This window comes from Mus musculus, chromosome 11 (assembly GCF_000001635.26).
Source record: "Mus musculus strain C57BL/6J chromosome 11, GRCm38.p6 C57BL/6J".
NCBI lineage: Eukaryota > Metazoa > Chordata > Mammalia > Rodentia > Muridae > Mus > Mus musculus.
Window position 1 is genome coordinate 83,766,586 of NC_000077.6, and position 17,492 is coordinate 83,784,077.

At 46.9% G+C, this 17,492-nt stretch overlaps 1 protein-coding gene across 3 annotated transcripts in view; it reads left to right on the plus strand.

Annotated features, from left to right (window-relative positions):
- The window catches only part of Heatr6 (HEAT repeat containing 6), a 30,118-nt gene extending 12,949 nt beyond the window's left edge, over window positions 1-17,169 (plus strand). For all 3 annotated transcript variants that reach the window (NM_145432.3, XM_017314468.2, XM_030245843.1), the window contains 12 exons: window positions 493-670; window positions 2,471-2,677; window positions 3,083-3,182; window positions 5,660-6,015; window positions 7,285-7,407; window positions 7,837-7,923; window positions 9,116-9,250; window positions 10,029-10,151; window positions 10,653-10,777; window positions 12,260-12,356; window positions 12,816-13,020; window positions 14,566-17,169. In NM_145432.3, the coding sequence (NP_663407.2) occupies window positions 493-670; window positions 2,471-2,677; window positions 3,083-3,182; window positions 5,660-6,015; window positions 7,285-7,407; window positions 7,837-7,923; window positions 9,116-9,250; window positions 10,029-10,151; window positions 10,653-10,777; window positions 12,260-12,356; window positions 12,816-13,020; window positions 14,566-15,137 (2,308 nt within the window). In that variant the 3' untranslated portion in view covers window positions 15,138-17,169. The remainder of the gene's footprint in view (window positions 1-492; window positions 671-2,470; window positions 2,678-3,082; window positions 3,183-5,659; window positions 6,016-7,284; window positions 7,408-7,836; window positions 7,924-9,115; window positions 9,251-10,028; window positions 10,152-10,652; window positions 10,778-12,259; window positions 12,357-12,815; window positions 13,021-14,565) is intronic.
- Window positions 17,170-17,492: the final 323 nt, after the last annotated feature.

The following is a 17,492-nucleotide window of genomic DNA, read 5'->3' on the forward strand; positions in this document are numbered from 1 at the left end:
ATGATTGTGAGCCACCTTGTGGTCGCTGGTATTTGAACTCAGGGCCTCTGGAAGAGCAGTCAGTATTCTTAACCTCTGAGCCATCTCTCCAGCCTGACAGTTCTTTCTTGAACCATCCGTCACTGCCACTAAAAAGTGCATCAAGGGCAGGGGCTTTGTGCATAGCCACCTCAAGCGCTGTGACCCATATAAGGTCACTTGGGGTCTCCACTGAGCAGATGCAAGGATACCCAGCGCTGTCCTTGTCTAACTCTGGTTTCCTAGTCAAAATGTTACTCTCTTATTCTCCGCCTGCTTGCATATTTATCACCCTTAATAGCTGGGAGCAAAAATACCTAACATGTTTTGATCATACTCTAAAAGGGATAACATCCTTAGGGGTGTTCAGGATGCTTAGCTTCTCAAAGCATTTGAAGTGGTTAGAGTAAACAGCCTTTCCATTCACATTTCTAAAATTTCGTGCTAAAACTTTTTTTTTTTCTACTCTGAAAGGTCATACCAGGCCAAGGTTCGCCAAGGGGCACTAGCTTGTTTTCTTTCTACTATCAAATCAATAGAAAAGAAAGTTCTATACGGCTACTGGTCTGCCTTTGTTCCTGACACGCCGGAGCTCGGAAGCCCACAGTCAGTGTCCTTAATGACGCTCACATTAAAGGACCCGTCTCCAAAGGTGAGGATGCTGAGCCAAAGCTTTATGAGAACAAGTCACATTTTGTGTCCTCTTTCTTCTTTGTGCTATCTGATCGTCTCTGAACTCTACTCTCACTAATACCATCCCAGGTCTTGTCTTGAGAACCCTAATAGGCAGGAAATGACAAGGGGTCCGGCTTCTGCGGACCACGTGGTAGGATTACATCTTAGGCCCAGGGCTGCTTGAAGTCAGAGCCCACTGAGCTGTAACTTCCGTGTCTCCTGTGAGCCCCACTGACGCTGTGGTGTTTATAAAAGGTACAATGAGGAAGTGACGTAGCTCCGTGGACTGTAGGGCGTAATAGTTGTAAAGGCTGGCTAAAGCTAGACAGGTGTCTAATGTTCTGTGAGAGCAGGAGGTACTGCTGTATATAAAATAATGTGCTGACAAATTTTCCCAAATCTTAAAGAATCATGGATGATTCACATATTTTAATGAGAAAAGGCAACTTCAAGAAAGAAAAACAATGGTTTGGCAGCCTTGATAGCATCGGCAACTACCCCGTGGCAGATGGAGTGTCTGCCTCTGTTCAGACATGTTCACTCCTCTTTAATCTAGCTCTCAACCAAGGAAAAAAAAGGATTCTGTTCTCAGCCTTACAGCGGTGACTGTTAAAACTCACACTGAGTAGCTCCTGGCTTTCCTTAGGAAGCCCAGCTACCCACTGAAAGTGAGTATTTTAATAAGGCCTATCGATGTGTTACCTATTTTTAAGGTTTCTTTCTAAAATGATAGTGTAATCCACAGTAGGTTGGGATTCTCCAAAGTCATTTGAATACCTAATTATAATCTGTGTCATTGGAGTGATGGCTTCCTGGTAGAGCACTGGCTGCTCTTCCAGAGGACCCAGGTTTAATTCCCAGCATCCACATGACAGCTCACAACCTTCTGTAACTGACTTTTCCTTAATAAACAGCAGTCTGTGGTAAGGATGTGGAGTTTTGTTTTGTTTGTTTTTCCCACTCCATCCATAACATGATGTTTAGGGTCAGCAGGATGACTCAGTGTTTAAGTGCTTACTGTGCAAGCATGAAGAAATGACCCCAGATCCGTAGCACAGCCGTCAAGAATCTGGGGAGCTGGGGACAGATAGATCCCTAGGGCTCGCTGGCCAACCAGCCTAGCCAAGTCAGTGAGCTCCAGGTTCAATGAGAGGCCTTCTCTCCAAAAATGAAGTGAAGAGCAACTAAGGCAAACACCTGGCATCACCCTCTGACCTCCACATACATGTGCATGCGTGTGAAAACACACATGAACATATACACATACCACTTACATTCTTTACCACATATGCCACCTGTCTAAGGTGTTAGTTCCTACACCCAAGTGTTTCTAAACATGGACTTAACATTGTTAAGTGTTATGCGCAAACACACACTCAGATGCTTCAGAGTAGAATGTAAGCAGATACTCTTGGGAACCTTGACTTGAACTCTAGATTTGTATCTTTCCATCCCAGGAGCTGTTGGGCTCTCTTTCCACTGGCGGCATGCTTAGATATGTAGGACTCTAATCTCTCATCATTTCCACGCTTAGGATGCAGATCTGTGTGCTGTGGTAGGCCTTGGAGTTCTGCCTCACAGTTGTCCCATGGCCGTGTGATAGAGGATTTCATTGAGTGTGGTACCGTGTAGCTACCCTCAGTACCCAATACACCCTCCATTGCCTTCGTTCTTCTAATAAGCTGGCGCTGAACACGTGGAACATTGAGTGTGTATTAGGAAGGGAGCCTGGATCCCAACTTGTGACTCATCAGTGTGAACCATCTTGAAATTCCAGACCCGTGCCTGTGCTCTTCAAGTCCTGTCTGCCATCTTGGAAGGCTCAAAGCAGTTCCTTTCTGTTGCTGAAGACACTAGTGACCACAAACGGGCTTTCACGCCCTTCTCAGTCACAATTGCATCCAGCATTAGAGAGTTGCACAGATGTCTTTTGTTAGCTTTGGTGGCAGAGTCCTCGTCCCAGACCCTTACTCAGATAATTAAGGTAAGTCCCTGATTACCTTTGGAATTTAGTTTATGTAGTGTATTGTGTCACACCTCAACTAAAAGTAATTTGACCTAAGAGTATAAGAAATAATTATATTAAAGACACCTGTTTGGAAGTCTATACCTCTTTATCTTAACTATAGACATGAAAAAGACTGGTTTTCACTTAGCATAAAGACATTTAAAATGAAGGGAGGGAGGGCTGGTGGGATGGCTCAGTGGGTAAAGGTGCTTGCCAGGTTTAATCCCCAGAAACTCTGTGGTAGGAGAGGACAGATTCCCACAGCTGCCCTCTGACCTCCACATACACTTGCACACTCAAAAAATAAATGTAAAAAAAAAAATTTATTTTAAAGACCTTTTAAAGTAAATATTGTAAATGTGTCTTTCTGTTCTGCTGCAGTGCCTTGCAAACCTAGTATCAAACGCCCCCTACAACCGTCTGAAACTCAGCTTGCTAACCAAAGTCTGGAACCACATAAAGCCTTACATCCGCCACAAAGGTTGGTAGTTCAGACTGCTGCTTTCTATCCATCACATGTAGAGTAGCAATGGGTTTTGGGGGTTGGTTTGTTTGTTTGTTTTAGTTTTTCGAGACATGGTTTCTCTGTATAGCCCTGGCTGTCCTGGAACTCACTTTGTAGACCAGGCTGGCCTCGAATTCAGAGATCCACCTGCCTCTGCCTCCTGAGTGCTGAGATTAAAGACGTGCGCCACCACTGCCCGGCCTGAGTAGCAATGTTTAAAAGAAAGAGAAGTAAGTATTTAGTGCCTTTTCCAGCTCTGAGGTCTCTGAAATTCTCAGCCTTTCAAAGCTGTCAGCCATTGCTAGAAGGCCAAGTAGGAAGGGAATGAGCAGGAGGGCTGACCGTGAGTTGAGAGCCTGACTCTCCACAGTAAAGAAACCACATCTCAGATTAGGAGTGAGCCAAGTACAATTGGCTATATCAAGTGTATAATAATCAACATCAGTAGGTAGAGGAAGGAAGGGAGGGAAGAAGGGAGGGAGGGAGGGAGGGAGGGAGGGAGGGTAGATGAGTGGATGGATGGATGGATGGATGGGTGGGTGGGTGGGTGGATAGATGGATGGGTGGATGGATGGGTGGATGGGTGGATGGTGTCATGTATTGGGAAGAAAAACTGTAGTACAAGAACCTGACTTCTGTACCGTGGTCTGTGACGTTCATGTAAAGCCCTGTGAAGTTAGTTCACATCTCTAAGTGTTGACTTACTGCTGTGACTCTTGGATTTCCCCACACATACGGTATATGAGCTGTGAGCACCTGCCTTTAGAATTTTCCTTTTTGTTTGTTTGCAAGATTTCAGATCAGACTCACTCTTAGTCTAGTTTTCATTCAGAGTTTCAGAGTAAGAAGGCAGTGTGGGTGTTTTCTGGAATGCTGTGGAAGGGACACTGGCTCTGGACTCAGCCTAAGGATCTACAACAGCCCTCACTTCTTCATCCTCACAGCCATGGCTTGTTCAGAACTCAGAACCCTGAACCCCGATTTCCTCCTAACAGAAAGACTCGTACCTGTTCGCTAAGATTCTCTTACGGCTCAAATGATAGGCTGAGCTCAACCTACTCCTTACACCAGTCTGTAAGTGAGGAGACAAAAAGATAAGGCCTGTATTGTGGCCGCTCATCAGTGATGGCAAAAGCACAATTAAGAACCCAACTCTTAGCTGGGCCATGGTAGCACACAGCTTTAATCCAGCACTCTGGAGACAGAGGCAGGCAGATCTCAGAGTTCGAGGCCAGCAAACTAGAGAGCACAAATCAGTAGAAGAACGTAGAGAGCCCAGAAGTATACCCACATTCATCCTTAGCAGCTGGTCACAGCAAAAGAGCCAAGACAACTCTTCACCTAATGGTGATAGACCAGCTAGACAGCCACATGCAAAAAACTGAGCCCAAATGCAGGCCTTTCAGCTTTTCCTTTTTCTTATTATGTATGTGTAGCTTGGGTGCATTTGTCTGTGTGGTATGAGTGTGAGTGTGGGTCTGTGTGGTGTGAGTATGTCTATATGTGTGGCGTGGGTATGTATGTCTGTGGACCGTTGCATGAGAGTGAGCGTGTGCATGTGACGGCCCAAGTTTGGCATCAGACGTGTTCTGAAGTCTCTCCACTTTATTCATTGAGATGGTGTCTCTCAGTTGCATCCAGAGCTCTGGCTGGACATTTTCCTCCCAGGCTCCTGTCTCTTGTCTTCTGAAACTGGAATTAGGAGTAGACAAACATACGCACTCAGCAGTGTCATGGGTTCTGGGGATTAAAACTCCAGGCCTTGTGTTTATGGTCAGTTGTTTCAATTGTTGAGATATCCCTCTGGCCCTAGTTTGTTTTTGTAATTTTGTTTTGTTTGTTTGTTTATAGCTTTTTCTTTTAACTCCCAGGATCATTCAGGTTGATGGATTAATACCATTTTGTTGCTGTGTGAAGCGCTCTAGTGTTTTGGTTTTGATATAAGGTCTCCCTGGCTTGGTTGCCCAGATTGGCTTCACATGTCCTCCTACCTCAGCTTCCTGCGTGCTAGGGTTGTAACAATTATGTGGTTTTACTTTTGTGACTGTGGGTAGGTATATGGTGTGTATGAGGCCAGCAGAGGACCCGGAGTCCCCAGGAACCAAGCTCTAGTGCTCTACAGGAATAAATGCTAGGATCCCACAAATCCAGCTCCACGCCTGGGTTCTGGGTTTTTTTTTTTTTTAAATGGAGGAGCCCCACTGGCTGTTAGGATTTTTTTCTAGACCTGACATTTGGATGCTCCTAGTCAGTTGTCTTGTAGAATGTCTAGTGTTCTTGATTTTTCAGATTGTTTCCTCATGATATTATCCCATCCTATCTATGAACTGAAAGCAGAAGCTTGATCATATATAATTTCAAAAGAATCTAGCAGTTCTTAATTGCTGGCAGGGATAACTGCAGCCCTTGTGACAGTGGTTCCATGGTGATAGGCCCTGCCTTTCTTTGGACAGATGTTAATGTCCGAGTGTCAAGTCTCACGCTCCTAGGAGCTATAGTGTCCACTCACGCTCCTTTGCCGGAAGTCCAGCTGCTTCTTCAACAGCCCTGCTCCTCTGGACTCAGCAGCAGCAGCTCAGCAACCCCTCACCTCAGCACTCCTGATGGCTGGAAGACATTCCCTGCAGGGTCCTCTCTGGAAGAAGCATCGCTCAGCTCACCAAAGGGGTCATCGGAGCCCTGCTGGCTCATCCGACTCTGCATTTCCACTGTGGTGCTGCCCAAGGAGGACTCCTGCTCAGGTAGCGATGCTGGCTCCGCCCTGGGAAGCACCTATGAACCATCCCCCATGCGGCTGGAGGCTCTACAGGTAGGAAGTGCCATGTCTCCCTGTCTGAAAGGAAGGGACCACTCCTTCTCAGGAGGGTGACTGAGGGGCAGATGCATGATGGCCTTGCCATCTGGTGTGACCTTGGCTCCTTGTAAAGTGTTGAGTGTATTCCCTTTTGCTCTTTTGCTCCAGACGGTTGTAGCCACGTCAAGTATTGTATGACAGACATAATGACTAAGATAGACTTCTGCAACTTCAAGTTCATTCTCTATAGAGTCTTCATTGTCATCTTATATCTATTTATTGAAACAAAATGATTGTTGCTTCGAAGGAAGAAAATATCCCTTGCAGGGAACACTTGGAGGCAGAGGCAGGCAGATCTTTGTGAATCTAAGACCAACTTGTTTTACATAGCGTGTTCTAGGTCACCCAGGGCTACATAGTAAAAACTCATCTCAACAAAGAAAGGAAGACAGACAGACTGACTGACAGAAAGAAAGATTTTTGGAAAAAAAATGCCTGTACTCAGATGTAGTTTTAAGACATAGGCTTGTGTGTAGTCAGGGTTCTCTAGGGGATATATATGGGGGATTCAATAGAATGACTTACACATTGTGGTCCAGCTAACCCGACAATGACTGTCTACCAGTGAAAGGTCCAATAATCTAATAGTTGCTCAGGGCATGCGGCTGGGTATCTTAGGTGCTCTTTAGTATATGGCAGAATCCTAAAGAAGTAGGTGCTAATGCCTGTAAAGGAGTGAACTCGCCAGCAAGCAGGCAAAGAGCCTGAGCTTCCTTCTTCCATGTCCTTTATATAGGCTGCCAGCAGAAGGGGTGGCCCAGACCAAAGGTAAACCTTACCACCTCAAAAGATCCAGATTAAAAGTGGGTCTTCCCGATTCAAATGATTTAACTAAGACAAAAAAATCTGTCATAGGTGTACCCAGCTGCTTGGGTTTTAGTTAGTTCTAGATGTAGTCAAGTTGATGCCAATAGTAGCCATTATAGCTCAGTTCCGGCCTGCATGGATCCTCTGAGGACACCAAATACACCCTTTACCCTTCCAGCTCTGTTCTTCCAGCTATAAATTCCAAAAAAAATCTACATCAAAGGCTTCTGAGTCTTGAGTGAGACATCGCAGACCAATAAAGTGTCACAGAGCTGATGCCAGCCATAGCTAGGTAACGGCTGCTCGGCCTCAGACTTACAGTCCGTGTTAGCTGTGAGTGCTTGCAGAATTGTGGGAACCCTTCTGGATCGTGCAGCCTTGCCCGCCTTTAGCTAATCAGTCGCCTGTTCTCTGTAGGTTTTGGCTCACCTGGCGAGGGGCTATTTTTCAACGGCTCAGTTGTACTTGATGGAGCTGGGCGAGGTGATCTGTAAGTGCATGTGTGAGGCAAACCCATCCATTCAGCTCCACGGCGTGAAGGTAATCTCGCTACAAGTGACACGTATGCTTCTGTGGTTTCCCAGGTTTCAGGTGAGGAGGGGCACGTCCCTCTCCTGACTCGTCTGCAGAGAGTTAGCTGAGCATAAGGTGTCAGCTTTGCTCCTTGAAAGAAGAGCTCTGTCAGAGTCGCTGAGAAAAGAAAAACCAGTTAGAAATTACTTTTCCTATGTTGTGTGCACGCCTTTTAACTCCAGCATGAGAGAGGCAAAAGTCATTGGATCTCACAAGTTCGAGGCCAGCCAGGGCTACATAATGAGACCCTGTCTGAAAGAAACAAACAAAAAGGAAAAGGAAGGAAGAGAAACTACTTTTGCTGTTGATTTGAGATGATGCAGACTGAAGCAGGGTATTTGCGGCCTCCGTAGAACCGAGTCTCTGCTCTGACCGTCATTTCTTGTATCTTGGCAGCTCCTGGAAGAACTGGGTGCAGGCTTGATACAGCAGTACAAGCCAGATTCCAACATAGCGCCTGAACAGAGAGTGCCAGTCCACCTGGTAAGCCCACCTCCAGCCCCCGTGTCTTCTCCTCTGTTCTACTGGGCTCAGTAATGAAGCGGAGCAGGTGATGTCATTTCCTCCAGTGTTGAAAACTATGGTGCGCCAGTGAAATGGCGCTGCGGGAAGGATGCTTGCCGCCCAAGGCTGCACACCTGACAGTCTGAGTGTGATCTCTGGAGCCCACATAAGGAACCAATTCCACCAAGTTTTCCTCTGACATCCCCATGTGCACCATGACAGATGTGGCCACAAAGGTCATACATGTGCACACTAATAACAGATAAAATTCAGAACAAATCTATGGTGTTCCGGTTGTGGAATAAGCACACCAGAATTTATTATTACTGGGATATGGCATGTGTGCTAATGTCTACATGTGGAGAGTAAAAGATAGTTTGTGGAGTTGGTTCTCTATGGCCACTTTTATTTGGGTTCCAGAGATTGTACTCAGGTCACCAGCTTGCACAGCAAGTGCCTTTACACACTGAACCATCTCATCTGCCCCAGGACTTCTTACCCCTGTTGAACTATAAGCGGCTACTGTTGATTAACCCTGTAGCTACTACCTCTGCTCTCTATCACCACCACCACCATCATTGTCACTATTTCTGTCAACTCAGTTACACTGTAGTGTCCTACTGGATGTGGCTGGTTATTTCAGAAGTTGTTTCCATTACTTTGGAAGATGAACAGTGAAAACACTTATAAAAAGCTACCACTTCAGCCAAACTCTTCTCATCTGCAAGGCTGCATCTAGAGGGCATGGCTTCACAGGTCCCACATTAGCCACTTTTTGCAGTAAATCTCCACCCAAATATGCCCCTGCAGTGAAAACACAACTCAATATGAATACATGCTGTACGCCTAGTTTGGGCGGATCTACTGCTACACTGCCATCTTCCACATTTATTGAGACCCCTTAGAACTTTCGGATTCTCCAGGCCATGTGCTTCTGCTCTGCTTTTCTTCTTCCTCCTCCTCTGCATCCTCTCCCACTTCCATTTTCTCTCTCTCTCTCTCTCTCTCTCTCTCTCTCTCTCTCTCTCTCTCTCTCTCTCTCTCTCTCTCTCTCCTTCCACTCCACCTTCCCTTTTATCTGCCCAATCATCAGCTCTCCTTTATTTTACAAATTAAGGTGGGAAGCAGGTTTACAGGAAATCACCTCTGGTTCTAACTTGCTGTATTCCAGGTGGTGGTGTTCTGGACTGCGATGCTGAGTGGTCCTTTGCCCCGAGCCCTGCAGTCTGCAGAGCACCCGACTCTCCAGGCGAGCGCCTGTGATGCCCTGTCCTCCATCTTGCCAGAGGCCTTCAGCAGTCTGCCGGTAACCTGCCACGGACCCTCACTCCTTGACCATGCCCTGGGCATCAGGGCACCAGCGTGATTCTCTGTTCTGAAACCTTTTCAGCCTCCTCTCTTTAATAAAGAAGCTGTTTCTGTTGAGTTTGTGGCGAGAACAGTGAAGTGTTGCTCCTCCAGGAAAGCCTGGCCTCCTGGGCCCTAGAGGGTGTGGGTGTGGGCAGCACAGCTCTGAGGGCGGATTTCACAAGCATGTCGTGTCCTGAGATGAAAGTCTTGGGTCCACATCCCAGCCATTCCTCCAGCTCTTTGGCTCCTTGAATTTCTTTAAAGCTTTGTATCATCCGTTTATCAGAGGAGTCAGATGAGAGGTGACTGTTAAAAATCCTTGTTAAGAGGCCTCCACCTGGGGTCTTCACCCAGCCCATACCTGATCCATCGCCCTGGGTGAGGATCCTTTGTCTGATTTTGGCTGCTCCTGTTCATTCCTCAGTGGCTTTTTAACTGTTCTTAGTTATGTAAATTAGCTTTTATAAGGGAGGCAGGTAATGAGGCAGAAGGATTAAATGAACTTGTTCACGTCATTGAAAGGTGCAGTGTGATAAGATGCTCTGCGTGCGCCTTACCCAGAATCCCTGCTCACACACCTGCCCCGGTGTCAGGCACCTGCCCTTTACAGGAGTCCGCTGCAGGTCGCAGTGGGGATTGAACCCTGCACAGGCGCTCTCCCCACAGCTGCTCCTGGAAGACTGGCTCACTGTTCTTCCTTCTCACTTTCCCTGTTTCAAACCTTCTCGTTGCAGAACGACAAGCAGATTTTGTGCATTACAGTGTTGCTCGGCCTGAATGACAGCAAGAACCATCTAGTGAAAGCCGCCACCTCCAGGGCCCTTGGAGTCTACGTGCTTTTCCCGTGCCTCAGACAGGTAAGAGGAAGCCTGGCGTGCCCTCCCCCAGTTCCTCGGCACCTATACCGTTTGTGGGCGTGAGGCTTCTGCGCTGACAGTGAAAGAAATTAGCCTGTTATGTGGTCAGATTTCCTCAGGTGCTATTTCGCTGCACAGCACCTGCGCTTCCTTTGCTAATTGTTCAACACACTGCCTGGGACTGTAGTGTGCAGCAAATGTTTAATTAGTGAATAATTGTCTAAGGATGAAAAAGAGGAAGTTACCACATGGAAGTAATGACTGAGAAACGGTGCTTTTGGGAACTACTTTCACTGTCAGGACGTTGTTGAGGGAGGTGGCAGTCAGCCCAAGCACTGAACGCACAGGTGACGGTCCCAGGCTCACACTGGCTCCATAGCAAACTTTTTAAATCAAAATCAAAATTACCGTAAAGGCCTAAAGCTTTCTGTGAAAATAAGCTGTAAGGTTCAGAGGCAGCAGTGTAAACTCCTTAGTAATGTAGCCTGGTTTGTTGTACAGGACGTCATATTTGTTGCAGACACAGCAAATGCTATATTGATGTCACTTCAAGATAAGTCACTAAACGTGCGCGCCAAAGCAGCCTGGTCCCTGGGCAACCTGACAGATACTCTGATTGTCAACATGTAAGTGACTCAGCTGTTTTCCCTGAGTGGCATCTTTTTCAGAATCCCTAAAAGGTGTCTTTCATCCCTACTGCGAAAGAATTGGCAAGAATCCCCTCATATTATGCGGGCGTTTTTGCTACTTTGTTTTAATATTCCTCTAAGCAATAAACCCAGTAGTTTATTTTAATGTATTAAGAGTACATATGCTGGGCAGTGGTGGCACATGCCTTTAATCCCAGCACTTGGGAGGCAGAGGCAGGCGGATTTCTGAGTTCGAGGCCAGCCTGGTCTACAGAGTGAGTTCCAGGACAGCCAGGGCTGTACAGAGAAACCCTGACTCAGAAAAAAAAAAAAATTTAAAAAAGAATACATATTACTCTATTACAGTATATATATCTTCAACAATACCATGTGCTATTGTAAGTGTATACCCACATTGTAGAAAATGTCACAGTAGGAATCCAAAACCTTTGTAACAGTTGCTCTGTTCTTAGGATGCAGAGGGGGTTTTTTGGATTTGTTTTATTAAATATTTTTACATATATTTTAACTCCTCTCAGATCCTCCCACCCTCCTACCCATCCAACTTCATATTCGATCGATCTCTCTCCCTCTCCTTCTCTCTCCCCTTCTTTCTTCCCCTATCCCTCCCTTCCTCCCTCAAAAAACAGGAGCCTGCCCTGGAGTGTAGTTGATATACCCAGGACACTCCATTGGAGGAAGAAAAATAAATAAATTTTAAATATATATATATATATGTGTGTGTGTATGTGTGTGTGTGTGTGTGTGTGTGTGTGTATACATATATATGTATGTGTGTGGAATTTATTCACAGGTCAAAAGATTTTGAACAGTACTAAGGGGTATGCAGTATAGAATCCGCCTCCTTCCCATAATGCCCCATTCCTATCACTAGAACTGGCAGCCATCATACTTTCTGTCACTTAATTCTGTATAAGAGGCATGTGTAGCACACAGGGCCATTCTCTGCACTGGGTGTTTAATAAACACCTGCTACACCAACCCCACCAAGAGATGTATCCTTCTCCATCCCCTTGCTGAGTGCTCATTTTAGGCCTTGGACTTGTGGGTATCTACAGGCAGTGAACACTTCCAGGCATAAAATGTCCATTTTGACATACCCCTGTGATTGCATTCTTAAGTGTGGAACTGCAGGATTGACACCTAGGTATGGTGGCATTTGCCTGTAATCCCAGCACTCAGGAGGCTGAGTCAGGAGGATCACAAATTTGAAGTCAACATAGGCTCCATACCAAGTCCCAGGCCAGTCTGAGCTCTGTAATGAAGCCCTGGCTCAAAAACAAACAAACAAACAAACAAAAACAAGAAAGATATATGAGTTCTTGATGTGATCTGAAAAGATCTGTCAAGCTGTTTTCCCTCAAGTTTTTACCGTCTGTACGTGGTGACTCTGTCTCTGTATGCACACATTTAAGTGGTGTTTTCTTTTTATCCTGCCTTGTGCCTGGGGTGGGACAGGGACACACCAGACCCAAGTTTCCAGGATGAGTTCTCTGGACTCCTGCTCTTGAAAATGTTGCAGTGTGCAATACAAGCCTCCACAGACAAAGACAAGGTATGCGCAAGATGACGAGGGTGCACACTTGGGCACAGCTGCTCCAGCTGGGCTGTCTGACTGTCAGCCGTCCTGTGTTCACGGAAGCTCTGGGCGGGTGCTTGCCCACTGTACACTCAGATAGTTGATTCTGCTGGCTTGTGTCCCGTGGGAAGTACCAGCATTCCTTTGTTGTTGATATTACTGCGCGATCTATTTAAAAAGAAGGAAAGAAAAGAAAGCATGCATCTTTAAGTGGAATTGACCAGGAAGATAAAGAGCCTGCATGTACCTGTCACACGGGACATTTAAAAGCATGGGCTCTGGTGTTAGGTCAGGTGAGCACACACAGCTCTCAGACTCAACTCTTGGGGTTCATGACCTGGGGCGGGGGTGGGAGAGTCTTTTTAAAGGTGGCATTTATACTTTCTGAAACATCTCTGGTAAAATAACTCTGAGGCCGTTTACGTTTCGTTCCAGGTCAAAAGCAATGCGGTCCGGGCCCTGGGGAACCTGCTTCATTTTCTCCAGCCCTCTCACGTAGAAAGGCCCAGGTTCGCTGAAATCATTGAGGAGTCCATACAGGCTCTGATCTCCACTGTTGTAAACGAGGCCGCCATGAAAGTGCGATGGAATGCCTGTTACGCGATGGGAAATGTTTTTAAAAACCCTGCTCTTCCACTTGGTAAGATGGTTTCCCTCCTCTTGTCTGTCAGGAGCCTCTGGGGACGGAGTAGGCCAGTCTGTGCTGTTGCTAAAGGTATTCGTCACAGGAGTAGAAAAACAGCAGGAACCAGGTTTGACGGAACAATGAAATCAGTCAGTGTTTGATGGGGTGTTTTATTGCCATTTAAAAAGTGTATTTACTGTTTTTCATAAGCCGAGAAAATACTTGTGTTAAGCAAACTTTCTATTGTATCAGCTCATTAAATACTTAGGAGAGAAGATAGAAAGGAAATTGGCCAAGTCCACAGAGTTGCCTCTGGAGCAGAGGGACGGGTTCACATCTCACAAGTTGTGGGTTCAGAAATGGATGCTCAGGGTGTGTGACTCCATCATGCTGCCCTGAACACCCCGAGCCTTGCTCAATGCATCATCTGGGACCAGTAGCTTCTGTGTACCACCCCAGCCACTGGGCATGCCAGACACCACTGGCTTTACATCTCTGCCTTCATCACATGGGAGAGCTAAGGGTGTGTCCCTGAGAGAGGGGGAACAATCATATAGACCAGCAGAGCAGGAGCCATGTGAGGGGCAGCTGACACAGCATCCCAAGAAGTCGGCAGAGCAGCCCAGGGAGACTGGAGGAGTTGCTGGGCTGCAGAGCTGTGAGGAAGCAGAGACAGACTAGACAGTGAGACGGAGCCCTTGCAAATGTCACTAGCATTCACAGGACGAAAGAGTCTGCTCTTCTGGGGGCAACCAAGAAAGGGACAGGCTGAGAGAACATCTGTCTGAGGAGGAGGGAGTGGCTCAGGCCAGAGTGGCTAGCAGCACTTCTAAGGAGTCAGACAACATGCTGATCTGGGGGTGGCCACAGAAATGGGAAGAAGACAGATGCGAACATCTTAGTCTTGAAGCTAGAAGTGTGTTTAACCTCTTAACAACAAACGCACAATGTGCTATGGCAGGTTGCTGCCCGGTACTAGCAAGAATGGGGCTGCTGCCTATAGTCCACAGCCACACCCTGCCAGGAGCAGGTGGGTGCAGTTCCGTTCTTGCTTCTCTCGCCAGGCCTTGCCCCGTTGGACAGATAGCAGAGGTCATGCTTCAGGTTTGCCTAGGGAAATAGGGAATCCAGGGGTCAGTCCTCAGTCCCTTCCCTGGGATCCCGCAGGTCAGCTATTGCTGCCCTGGTCTAGTGAGGAGTCTTAGTCACTGTTCTGTAGCTGTGAAGAGATACTATGAGCAAGGCTAAAGTCCATTATTCTCATGGTGGGATCGTGGTGGCACAGGTGGTGCTGGGATCAGTAGCTGAGTGCTACATCCTGATCCACAAGCAGAGAGCCTGGGCCTGACACAGGCACTGCAGAGCCACCCCATGTGACACACTCCCTCCAACAAGGCCACACCTCCTAATCCTTCTCAAATAGTGCCATTCCCCTGATGACTAAGCACTTAAATATATGAGCCTATGGGGCCATTATTGCTATAACTCCCTCCACCCTCTCCTGCCCACCTGTTTGTCTCTAAACCTTCACTAGTTGCAGTGACTGTGAATTCTTCCTAGGGACAGCTCCGTGGACCTCCCAGGCCTACAAAGCCCTGACATCAGTTGTGATGTCATGCAAAAACTTCAAAGTGCGCATCAGATCTGCCGCAGCCCTCTCCGTTCCGAGCAAGAGAGGACAGTACGGGTCCCTAGAACAGTTCATCCAGATCTGGAGTGCGCTGGTCACTGCCCTGCAGAAGAGCGAAGACACCACAGACTTCCTGGAGTTCAAGTACTGTGCCAGCCTGCGGACTCACATCTGCCAGGCGCTGCTTCACCTCCTGAGCCTAGCCAGTGCCTCAGACCTGCCCGGCATTCAAGAAACTCTTAAGCTGCATGGGGATATGATTCGGTCCTACATCCTACAGTTCTTAAAATCAGGAGCAGAGGGAGATGACCCCGGAGCAGTCCACACCCCACAGGAAAGAGTCCAGATGGTCCGAGTGGCCCTGAAGCACATACACAGAGTGCAGACACTGGCTGGAGACACAGCCAGAGGGGCCATCATGGGATTCTTAGAGGACATCCTGACCGTTCACTGTGACTCCTCAGGAGAACAGGTGATGCTTCGTGGGCCCTCAGATCAGTGACTTTCCCACCCTCCCCTCACAGGTCACGAGTGGCAATCAGACACCAAGCCTGTGCATTTGATACATGGAGTTTCATTCTAGGGCAGGAGCATCCGGCAGCGTTTATTTAGAACGGGTTAGTGGCTATTTAACTTTTTCTCAAAGGGCTTCGCCACTTTGGAGAGTGGTTCCATTACTGGCCATTCTAACCCAGACAACCAAGAAACAAGGAATCAGGATCTATGTAGCCTGGGCCCAAACAACTGGAGGTCTTTTAGTCTCAGAAAGAAAAAATAAATAAATTTAGAAATTAGAATCTTATTAGAATTGTGTTTTCAAGAGTGTTTTTTAAAAAGCCTAGCACCGCCAGGCGCAGTGGCGCACTCCTTTAATCCCAGCATTTGGGAGGTAGAGGCAGGTAGATTTCTGAGTTCGAGGCCAGCCTAGTCTACAAAGTGAGTTCCAGGACAGCCAGGGCTATACAGAGAAACCCTGTCTCGAAAAAGAAAAAAAAAAAGCCCAGCACCAATCGGAGCAAAGGTCTCATGCAGTGTCTGCTGGCACAGCTGCAGCAGCTGCAGACCCCTGCAAGAGCCCCCCTTGATGAATGTGCAGCTGCTCGCCTGCACCTGCGTGCACCCCAGGGCTCCTCCCCTCCCCACAGTCCAGGATCCTGCGCCACAGCAGCACCAACTTTTGTCTAAATTTACAAATGACATTTAGGATGACATGGTCCCGTACATTAAATATGCTGTTTGGCCAGCCACCTTTTAATTTGTGTATTTTGGGTTATTCATGTAACTTAAATGGTTATTAATGTCAAACACTTGTTAAAGTAATTTCTGGCCAATCAGTTGTTTACATTTAGATTTTGTACTTTTGACCACAATCAATTTAATAAAGTTATTTCCATCCAAAGTGTAGGGTTATATAAGAAAGAAAGTACTTCACACTTATATTTGCTGTGGGATAAATTAAAAGATGCAAAGATTGGTTCTAGTGATATTTGTTTAATTGTGAGATTTAAGCTAGGCATGGTTAACATTTCTGTTATCCCAGTACCCTGTAGGCCGAGATAGAAGAGCGAGCAATGGGTAATATAGCAAAACCCAGTCTCAGAAAACTGAAGTAATGCTAGGCGTGGCAGTCCACACCTGAAATCCCTGCTCTGAGGAGTCAAGGCACGAGGGCCAGGAGTTTGTAAGTCTCTCCTTTGCTGTGTAGTTCCAGGCAAACCTGAGCTACATAAGGAGAGTCTATCTCAAACAAATGCCCAGCAGACACTGGGGAGATAGCACAGTGGGAAAGGTACTTGTGCAAGCCTGAGAACTGTAATTTGAATCACCAGAAGCTGCCAAAAAGCCAGATGGGCACTGTATGAGCAAATATAGCACGCTCTGGGTTCAGTTGAGAGACCCTGCCTCAGCGAATATAAGATGGAGAACAATGGAGACTGAATCCTGACAACCACCTCAGACACACACACACACGCACACACGAGAAATACAACAGAAACCAAAATTGTCACTTGAAGTACACAGTACACAGTTAAAGGCATGCATAGATCTTCAGGTTTTCCCCTTTGCCCCTAATTTCCTTCTTCTTTTTTTTTTTTTTTTTCTTTTCTATCATGGTGGTTCAGAAACTGCTGTGTAGACAGTGACTGGTGAACACGCACTCACACTGACTAAAGTCTTCATGTTCCAATGGTAGAGGGCTCGCCTGTCCAAAGGGGTCCGCCTACACAGTGAGGGGTCCACACAGAACATTGTGTGAGCTTGCATTCCTTCAGGGTGATTCTGAAATGGAGGGCCCAGGCATCGAGCTGACCCTGCCCTGACCCTGCATGGCTTCCACACCCTCCTCTGCATCCTCAGCTACGGCTTCTTTCACACACTTCCCTAGGCCAGAGGATCTGACAGGCTCTGGTTCTTTGAATTTTCGCCAGTTTGTATCTTGGTGAAAATACTTGCAAAACCGGATCTGATGGTTCATTTGCCGATCTGCTCCTGTCCTTTGCTTACCTTGAATAAAACCTGGCATTTCTTTGTAACCGTTGGTTTCTGGGTCTCTGATATGGATGTCAGGGTTCACCTAAAGGGGAATATACAGAAACACCTCTAGATACTATAGGTGTCCTGGTCCCCGCTTCTGACTTGAGGGACAGATTCTCACTGAGGCATTCTGGGCCTTGCTTTTCTCAGGCTGCCCGGTCAGCAGGGCTACAGCTGTAGATTCGCTATGATATAAAAAACAGCGGAAAGGCGTTGGAGTCAGAATCCTGTTCATGGCACTAAACTCGACAGTGTGTATGTGTGTGTGAACATTGTCTGTGTGCGTGTGTGTGGGAGCTGTGCATCTGTGGGTGTGTGTATG